Source organism: Papilio polytes, unplaced genomic scaffold, assembly GCF_000836215.1.
Source record: "Papilio polytes unplaced genomic scaffold, Ppol_1.0 DF821845.1, whole genome shotgun sequence".
NCBI classification, from domain to species: Eukaryota; Metazoa; Arthropoda; class Insecta; order Lepidoptera; family Papilionidae; genus Papilio; species Papilio polytes.
This window is the reverse complement of record NW_013527359.1, coordinates 2770710-2781423: the sequence shown is the minus strand read 5'-3', so window position 1 is coordinate 2781423 and position 10714 is coordinate 2770710. Positions and strand designations below refer to the sequence as shown.

General features: G+C 31.1%; 2 protein-coding genes across 2 annotated transcripts in view; one reads left to right on the top strand and one right to left on the bottom strand.

Moving 5' to 3' along the window:
- The window catches only part of LOC106107799 (dynamin), a 21762-nt gene extending 15621 nt beyond the window's left edge, over nt 1-6141 (bottom strand). The window contains exons 1-3 of the mRNA XM_013288803.1: nt 5878-6141; nt 4432-4505; nt 3753-3902 (exon numbers count right to left, since the gene is read on the bottom strand). Of these exons, the coding sequence (XP_013144257.1) occupies nt 3753-3902; nt 4432-4505; nt 5878-6041 (388 nt within the window). The 5' untranslated portion in view covers nt 6042-6141. The remainder of the gene's footprint in view (nt 1-3752; nt 3903-4431; nt 4506-5877) is intronic.
- A 1435-nt stretch (nt 6142-7576) lies between these two features.
- Nucleotides 7577-10714, top strand: part of LOC106107798 (protein PRRC2C-like) — a 10452-nt gene continuing 7314 nt past the window's right edge. The window contains exons 1-6 of the mRNA XM_013288802.1: nt 7577-7755; nt 8231-8392; nt 8884-9029; nt 9308-9368; nt 9443-9617; nt 10646-10710. Of these exons, the coding sequence (XP_013144256.1) occupies nt 8279-8392; nt 8884-9029; nt 9308-9368; nt 9443-9617; nt 10646-10710 (561 nt within the window). The 5' untranslated portion in view covers nt 7577-7755; nt 8231-8278. The remainder of the gene's footprint in view (nt 7756-8230; nt 8393-8883; nt 9030-9307; nt 9369-9442; nt 9618-10645; nt 10711-10714) is intronic.

Here is a 10714-nt window from a genome sequence, read left to right as displayed (position 1 = left end):
CACTTTGACACAAACACCATATGGAGAGCGTCGTGAGAATAAATCTGTTCGTAAGCTTTTCCCATCTGTTAAACGAGACAAAAAGTACAAAAAATCTTCATTTTTATAATTATGCATCCTGCATTAGTAAAGTAACTATGTCCTAATATCAAAAGTTTTTGTTTTTAATTCTGCGAAATATTTTGTCTATCTTAATTCTAGTATGGAATGGATAATATTTGGTAATTGTATAACTCAAAGTAATAACAGAAAAAATTAGAAACCGTTGCTAGCATAAATATACGAACAGTATTTATTTCACACCAGCACATTACGATAAACACTTGGCTATTTTTATTTCGGTATGTAGAAATTGGCATAACTATTCTGTGTTTAATTTTTTTTTAAATCATTAGGTGGCAAACGAGCAAACGGCTACCTGAATCCGCCAAAATGGCGAAGCGACCGCTGCCCATAGACATTCGCAATAGCGGATGCGTTGCCTTCCCCAATCGACGAAGGAGACGCACATAAAGCGGATATTTCCCCTTCTATACGTCTCCTCCACCGTCAAATCCACGTTCAAGGTAAAGGGACAAAAGTTTGGCCTCCTGCACCAGAGCCTTATAAGAAGGCATGATTTATTACAAAATACGATTTTAGGTACTGAAGTGGAAAAGGCAACCAGATACTTGTTTTAAAATGATTTAGAACAAAATCATCGAAGACATTTCATTATCAAGAAGCACATTCCATCCGACACCCGAGAAACAGAATAGATATCAATGATAAGATAACGTAAGATTTAATGCCACGGCTAGACCAACGCGAGGCATAGTCACACAATCAATGCAAATATGCGAAATACCAAGTGCAAAACAATTCGGTTTACTAGTAGTACAATTAATCGATTATTTATTTACAAGAATGCATAATGTGAGAATAATCTAATGTCGATGTATAAACGTGTATATTGTAAGTATATACGGGTGTAATATGCACTGATACGTGATAACAAGACGAATCTTTTAGAAAAGCGAGGAAGAACATGCATCTATTAAGGTGACCGTCTAACGATGAAAAGCAGCCTAGTTATATAATCTCTTTCTACAATTATACAAAATGTGGCATGTATTTTTAAAATTACGAGTAACTAGGCCGCTTTTAATGGTTAAACGGTTCTGTAACCATCATTTTTGAATAAGTTCATTCGTGAATAAACTCGACCTGTAACGGTCGTATGCACTCGACATCTTTCTATGGCAAGAACCTAGATTAGTACTAAGCTTGAGCCCTTTTAAGCGTGAAAATAGGAATTGCTTATTAACATCTTTCTCGGTCTTGTTTTAGAATGCTCATACATATCTAATTACATAAGTGAAACATGGGCAATACAAAGCAGGATGTATGCACCTATGATTAATACTGGGAATATATTATTCTCGAGATATTCATTTAATTAACATACCAGATAACGTTATCAATCCGAGTGACTAGTACGTTAATAGAAATTATATCGGTCAGCGAGTGTCAATACAATTTATCAATAACAATATTATATTCTAAGTGAATGGGGACCTGTCATTGCGATAAAACAATATTTACTGTATTATTGGAAATAATTTAAAAAAAAAAACATCCGACAGAGAAATAATCTCAAGCATGCACATATTTAAAAATTTAAAAAAAAATTAAAAAGAACATCCTATGTTACTAATACTAACAGATAAATTACCCTTCTAACGATGATAGAATTTTTAAAATCGGCCTACTACTTTTTGAGTTCATTTTGATTTCAATACTTATACAAAATACAAATCTTTCCTCTTTACAATATTAGTATAGATATAGATAGATTTCTAGAGGTGAAAGAAATGCATACATATGCAAATAATACTGTTTGTAAAACTCTTCTGTAGATTTAAGATAAACGATACTCGGACTTCCTGTCTTCTAATTATGAGTGTACACATTATGTTTCACGTATGAAATATCATAAACAAAGGCCGTGAGGAGCTGCGGCGCGCCGTTGCGAACATGTAGGTCACTGACAATCGGCAACGTATCGCATAACAATTATCGTAATCTTTTGCAATCTCATTACGAACCGACAATCCGCACAACGTCATTAGATTCTTCTGCGCCGAATATTCTTTGAAAACATTGACTAGAATGTTACATTTGAGGATTATCAGCCAGAATAATCAGATACAAAAAAAAATCCTCAATTTTTATTCGTTTCATAAGTAGAAATTAAGACTAAGCCCTTGTCATTCATACTTCCATTACGTCACTTTCACAAAGCAAAGATGAAATATTATTAGTCGTTAGATTTTTTTGCAAAACGATACTGCGTTTAAAATCATATGTACCTATATCATTATGGTATAATTACTATAATGAGTAACATACCTACTTATCGTTGTAAATAAGTGTATAGTTTTCAATTTACAGCAGTAATTTTATCTAAGGCACTTGATCAAGACTGATTCATAGTTTACCAAGACGATTAAGAATACTTTGTGAATGATATCATTAGTGGAAACTTTTTAACCAACAAAAACCACCAAAGAAATCACCAAATTCACATAGAACATAAAAAAACATTATAGACATGATTCCCAACATGTTAGAGATATTTTAACATTATAAACGATTGATGGAGGATATTCAAATATCATCAAAAACAATGTTCATATAAAGATTTGTAACAAAAACGGAAGCGTATTTCGGTCAAACGGACGCTTTATCTACATAACTTCTGTTTGAAGCAATTCAGTAAAAATTTAAAACGAGATTGTCTAGGATAAGATTACTCTTGTCACATTTTGAATTTGCCAACGATTGACAAAAAGCGACTTCTACCCTTTGAAGGGACAAGATAGTTTCTTTTTGAGTATTTGAAATCTAAACCTGAATAATACTTTACAACAAAATTATCAAAAAAAAATTAAATACACTATGTATTTCAAAATAAAAACAAATCTTAATAAAAATCGTCGTAATATGCAATTCTAAAATGGCTTTAATTAAAAAAAATATCTATTCTATTCTATTTCTTGTTTATGGCTCTTCCTCAGCGGATTGGGCCAGTGTCAAATAAAAAAAATTTAATGAATGGCACATAAAGTTGCAACTTGTTCAATAGTCATTACACAGAAGTGGAACATCCAGACACTAAGCTCATTAAGAAGTGAGTGCAGTCTGAACTTTTGCCTTTTGACCTTTCCTTGAGTGTGAAGCTAAGAGCCACAGAATGCGGCCGTAATAAGCACCACCTACATTTATCGACGTATTACATTTTGCAAAAGATATGATTCATTTCAACAGTTTGTATCATCAGTGATTACAGCAATCAATACAGGAAATGTAGCAGAAAGTAACAGGAGCAACAATTTAAATCTATTGTTATTTTACTGTTTATTTTTCGAAGAATATTAAAGAAAACAATTTTATGTGCACACTTAAACAATACAACGTTATTTTTATCTTTAAAATATTGCATTTAAACACTTTACGCCTAAGATATTCGAGCGGATTGTCGCCACGATAATGGTACCAATGACCTTTCGCGATAACATTAATTTTTAATTTGTAACGATTGATTACTGAGTAGATATGATATACAAAATAAACATTATTAGTCTGTTTGTTTAATACTAAAACATAATGATTTGGCCAAGACTTGACCCTAATGCATATTTGTTGGTTAAAGCTTCTTAAGCAAAGAACTTGAACCTGAATATTTAACAAAAGTTACGTGTGTGACATACCATTAGGGGAGTAAACTCGCAAGTTGATAGGCACAGGAGAAATGCCCTTGTTGCTGCCGGTCACCCGATCCGTCTCAGCCTCGATCTCCCCGCGCACCTCATTGAAGTCCGTGAACTTCTTGCCCTTGCAGTGCAGGAACTCGGCGTATTCTGATAAATATGAAATACATATATAATATCCGATGCACACTGGTTAATTGAGCAAATAACATGATGGGAAACAAGGGGACCAGGGATTGTTGATTACCGTTAGGGTTGTCAATAAAATGAGAAAGTTGAACTCTCAACAAAATCATTGCTTTTATATTAATCGATTTAAAATATATAGGTAGCTATATTGCAAAAGATCAACAACAACAGAAGTAAATTTTGTACAGGGCTACAGAGCACAAAAGTCGATTAAATGTATCTCATGTTCAACATCATAACTTGATATTTGAAGCTTATGTGCTCAGCCCTGATGACACACCAGTGATGTGGTCAGATGTTAGGTAGTTGACACCAACAGCTCTTGTCTATATCCTGGCAATAAATATATTAGAACCAAATGATAACTTCATATTATTATATATGCTTTTCAATAGATCTAATATTACTTTAATGTAAACTCTTTCTAAAATACTCTTTTATGTGTTTAAATGTATCCAAAGATAATGATTTTAAAATATTACAAATGTACCTGCATTTCCATGTATGAGCTGAAGAATTAAGGGTCTCCGAGTTACTATTCCCGAACCTCGTGGCAAGAAATCCCTGAAGAAGAATAAACTCTAAATATAACACTAACAAACAATATGACTAGTAGAAACTGGTAGTTGCAATTTTTATTATTTTTATTTTACTTATTAAATAATATAAAATTTTAGTATGACAGTTACATGAATATAGTTGTTACCAATTATGAATAACATATTTTCCACACAACATTGATCAGTTTGTAAACCTATTTATTTTAGCACAAAATTTACTGTCCTTAATCTTTTGCAGCCGAAAACTAAGTTGTTTAATAAAGGATTTAAGCAAAATTACATAATAAAATAAAAATAAATCAAAACACCCTAAACAATAGACAACACTATGGACATTAAACAAAAAATGTGAAGTACAGGTACATATTAATTCAATTAAAATTTTTAAATAATTATTTATTGTAAGTCTTTTTATTAAATTTTAATACATTACATTTATAAACAGCATCTTTCATTAAGTATTAATTCCACCAGTTAATTTATAATCTCTAATTACATGTTACTTATATAAAATAATATTGATTTTTAGAGTTACTTTAATACTTGGTTTTTCAACACTATTTATACTCATTCTTTATTCATAGCTTCAATGTATCCCTAAATTATGATTTGGCTTTCCAGCATTGAAATTATCAACCTATCGTGTAAAATATTGGCTTTAAGCCTATTTGTTAACTGTATTCAAGCCTCCAATGCATAAGATGAAAAAAGTGCTACACTTTTAAAACAAAAAGAACATTTTGTAATTTCTTTTAAGAGCAATATATTAATTGGAAAACTTGACCTGTTGTAAAAAAATGTTTATGTTGTACTTATTAATTAACTTTACAAGTTTGTCTTTTTCTTGAATTTTTTTTAAACTTGAAAAGTTTTTCTTGAATGTTAGGTAAAACTTTAATAAGGTGTTTGTAGTTGATGTTATCTAACTAAACCTCTTATTGGAATCCATTCATAAACCTTCATTAATTTAATCATGTTTAACATTAAATGTATTAGCCAAACCCAAAAAGAATAATCATTATAAAATTAACAAAACAATCCCCGAAAGTATTGAATTTGAAGGATGTATTTTTCTGGATTTTGTTATTGTCTGTATCAAAACAATGACATTACTTGGCACACAAAATGTCATGAGTCTGTAATCTTTAAGTATTTAATCTTTTAAAAAAATCAATCAAGTATTGGAAATGCCATATAAATCGATATCATAAGATAAATAAATTTAAATAAGTTACATGTAACAGACTATTCCAATAGTTATCAAATAGTTGTTAAATGATAAACAACAAGGGATTTAACAAGATTTTTGAAACGATTTATATCTAACTAACTTTAAAAATTATTGATTTGGCAATGTTTATAATTTATAAACTCACCTGCCGACAAAATTTTCTAATACCGAACTTTTTCCTGCCGATTGACCACCCACAACTGCAATTTGTGGAAGGTCCAAAGACATGTGCACTCCCATTTGCACGAATGCATCTTGTAATTTGTTTACTACAGGGATTAATTGCTGCATTCCATAATTCCCAGACATTTTCACTAATATACATTAATGTTATACCTCTTCGAAATCACTAAAACTTATTCATCCTCTATACATCACATCATCGATAAACTAATTTATTTTTCAATATGGTGGTAGGTGGGTGGTGGTTATGGTTTTGGCATTCCGTTTTACACATTTTTTTATAAATAACCCAAAATTGTTAAATAATGTTAAAAAAAATAATAAATTCGGCTTATATAGTGGAAAGGGTTTTTGTAGTGTTTTTTTCTAGAGATAAATCTATTTTTAAATAATTGCTTTTGGATCAATCAGACAATAATAAGGAAGCTTTCCCACTTCAAGATATAATAGATCAATACTATTCGACATGCGCACATTATTTAGGCCACGATGTGCAATATGTACTTCTTCTGTACCATTTTAAAATTTACATTTCTAATTGCACTATCCCTTTACCTTAATGGTAATTACTTTTAGCTAATAGAAGCTGAACGAATCCTTCTACGAGGTGGATGACGATCTGGTCAAGGTTGCGAGATTCCGCTAAACATGGGCGTCAATGCACATAACTTTAGAATTAAAACTAGGATTTTATATTTTTAACAGTGGAAAACTTTAAATTGATGATATTGATGACAATGTATTACATTTCATTATAGCAAGCAATCAATTTGGAAAATATATATTCATGTGATTTTATCGTTACTCGTATTCTTCGATAACTGTTACGTGAGCATGTCTCAAACATAGTAGTATTTTTGTATTGTTACTTAACTTATTTCGTTTTTTTTGGTAAAAAAAATTGAATAAATTACGATACAAAATTATAATTGTGTAAGGTAATCTTTTGTGTAAAAAGTAAAAGAAATGGTTTGGTAAATATCATGAAAGCCCTTTAATTTGGGTTAATACTTACTTGCCAACGAAATTTTCTAAGACAGAACTTTTGCCAGCAGATTGTCCACCCACCACCGCAATTTGTGGCAGGTCTAATTGCATATGCACACCCAGTTGCGTGAAGGCATCTTGCAATTTATTAACAATAGGAATCAATTGCTCCATTCCTATGTTACCGGACATGGCTGCCGGAATTCTGGAATACTTCTGGTTTTGTGAGGTTCTCCGCAGATATCAGACTACTGATTTTTAGTTCATCAATACGATGCAAAGCTCGTTTTGCGCAAGCGTAAACGAGTATCGGGTCATGTATTTTTTACTTACCTTATTATATGTATATATGTAACCAAACATTAATCCTTACTATTATTTTATTGAGTGAAATAAAAATATATTTAAAGTGTTTCTCAAATGCTTAACAAAAGCTATGAACAAGTTTTATTCTAAAGTTAATCCTAAACATACGTGATATATGATATTTAAACAATACAGCACAGTATTTACTATTGTTTTTCTCTTGTTGCTTTTAAATATTTTACACCGAAGAGCTAAGTTTAAAATTCCATTTAGATATGGCAATTTATAACTTTTTATTTTTTTATTTTGAATGCATTTTGTATGTTTTCAAACTTGTCCGACAGGGTGCGCTTTGTTGCGTCTTTGTGACGTCACTCTATTGATTGTGAAGGAAGGAGATCGTCTTTTGGAGACGCCATCTTAAAATAAAGTGATATAAGTTTTGGTAGCGTAGGATATAGAAAAAATCTAAAGTAATCCCCATTAAATAAACTTGCATTTGTCTAAGACATTTTTTATTTCGTATTATTCGATATAACGGACCAAGGTATATATTTATTTCGTTTTTGTTGTTTCAATTACTAATAAAAATTAGTTTATTTACCGTTTTCTACTAGTGTAGAGTTTGTACCGTTATTATGGTTTATATTATACTTTGAAGTGCGGATGAAACGGGTGTGAAAGTTAAATTGTAAATTCTAAAATCTCTAGTCATCGATCCAGCGTCTGTTCAGCCTACGGATGTAACACGTCAATATACTTCGGAGGGCAGGGCTTAATATACTCCCTTCATTTGAATTGTGAAAGTATTTCGACCATATATTTAGACAGTGAATACGTGGTTAATATTAACACTATAATTAATCACCAAAAGTATGTTTAAAGTGTAACAGTGCAGTGTAAAAATTGTTTTTATATTGTTGAAAATTACGAAGGACAAAGAACTGTAGTGACTGTTGTTTTAAGTTTGTGCAACGTCGAGTGCATAGTTTAGTGTTTAATACCGATTGCATTGGTTGCAGTTGGTGGTCGGTGAGAGGGTGTTCTCCTGATGGTGTGTACATCGCAGCATGTCTGCACTCTCGACGCCGGGCGGCGGAGGAACTACGGCGCAGAGCAAGCCGACGTCCGGCAAGCAAAAATATCAAAAGTTGGACATCAATAGTTTGTACTGCGCCAACAGAGTAAGTTTTTCTGACCTTCATTTTCTAACTTCCGCCATTGTAACCCAATTTATTTATTTATTTAATATGGAAGAGAGCAATCTTTTCTTCCGCGACAGTAATTAGATTTGTAAGTAATGAAATAAAAATACGTAAATATTCATTATATGAACTTAACTAGTTGTTTATAAAATAAACACTATAGAAAAAAAAAATTATTTCTTCCAGACAAAATATCGTTTCTTTTTTTAACATAATGGATTGAATAAGTATGATTATTTTTTTATAAATATGCTGTTTCTTGTAAATCAATGTTGCTTAATTTTTTTTATTTTATTTAACTGACATTTTGTATCATTGCATAAAATCAAGCAAAATGTAACACCCAATGTAATGTTATTAAAACATATTTATAATCTATAGTAAATATTTTGTAAAATTGAAAACTTTCATTTATAAAACAAAAGATGAAAAATACCAATTTGTCAATACAGTGCCATTGCTTATTTCAGAACGAAAGCTCAGAACCGTCCTCAGTTAAATCTCAACTAAGCCGCAAACATGGAATGCAAATTCTTGGAAAAGTTCCCTCTGCTCGGCGTCCACCAGCTAACTTGCCTTCTTTGAAAACTGAAACCGGACAAGACTCAAACATCAAGTGAGTCATTTCCATATACTTACATATTTATTAAACATGCTCCATAAAAAAGAGCTTCAATGGATTGTTACCATTACAAAGGATAAATAAAATTGCATTATAAAATTTTGGTGTACAATTTCCATACTTTGTATTATACTGGATAAAAAATATTTATAACAAGCTATGGTTTTGAATACCATGTTGTGGTATCTTGAACAATGTTTTTAAACAAACACAATAATCTGAGGATAATTTCATTTTAATGAAATTTTGTTATGTATTTTGTACTATTTCAGTTCCAATACTACTACTACCACAACAGTATCAACACCGGCAACATGCACTTCCCAAACAGCAGTAAGTATTACAATATAAATTCAGTAATTCTACAATTTTATGAAACTGGAGTAATTTTATTAATACTTTTCTAGTCTACAACAACGAACAGCGGTGTTGTTGCGGGCTCAGCGCAGGGCGGCTGGGTGCCTCTGCCACCACCTTCATCACCACACTTTCGCACAGAGTTCCCCTCTTTAGAGGCTGCCGCTCAACCCTCACACCGAACTACAGATGTTCCAGCCTCACAACCACTATTAAGACCACAAAGTAAATATAATTTTTTTTAAATGTTATTTAAGGACATGTTGCATACCTGTTTATTTTAAAGTAAACAGGTGAGTAATATTAGGATATTCATGTTTATTTAAACAAAGCAAATTTTATTTAAACAAATAAGCTATCATTGTAATAAACTCTAGTTTATTTCTATGTTCAAGTCACAAAATTTAATTTAGTATACTATTGCTTTAATTATACTAAAAAACACATTTACAAGAAAGTGCATTTAAACCGGTTGTTAGTAACTTCACTAAGAACATTTATTTACAAGCTAAATGTTTGCAAGGTTGCATTTTTTTGTAACTTATGTAATCAAGTTTGTTTAGTAAGTGCTTTAAAAAATTAGTGTGTGTGTGTTTATGCAGTAGTTTATATTTTTTAATGCAAGCAATATTCATTATCACATTATGGAGGTCAATGCATTTCCTGCATTCACAACCTTCAATGTAAACTTTGATTTGTTGTACTGGAATAAGTCAACACAATATTTAGAATGAAAAATGTTTATTAGATAGTTTTATCTAAATAAATTTTATAAACCACTAAATCAATATGTCTGATAATATATTGCCATGGATTGCACAACTGTGTGAAATTTAGACACATGTTCACCTTAAAGTTTTAAAGGGACATATTTAGTTCTAGCATTGCTCCATTATTAAAAATAATTATAATTGGGTTATGTTATTATTTCTACACAATTAGTACTACTCATTACTCTCATTATTGTACTTTAAAAAACTATTGTATCTTTCTGATGTTTCATACATAAAGGTCATTTAAATCACTAAGGCATAACTACAAAAGACCTACTCAATGCTTTTTACATCAATTATTAATAATTATTTAGTGTTCTCTGTATCACTTTTTTTAAGTGGTGATGTAAGAAGTTATAAATATTATAGTTTTACCAAACAAAGATTTTTTCATATATCTCATTACTGTAAACTCTGTAATACATAAATTCATAATATGCTTTTCGTAGTTATTAATAGTAAATAAATGTAAATTTTTAGCGGAAGGCAGTTGGACGTGCGGTGGGACGGCAGGCGTTCGTCAAGAAACTACATCCTCTCCCGCCGCCG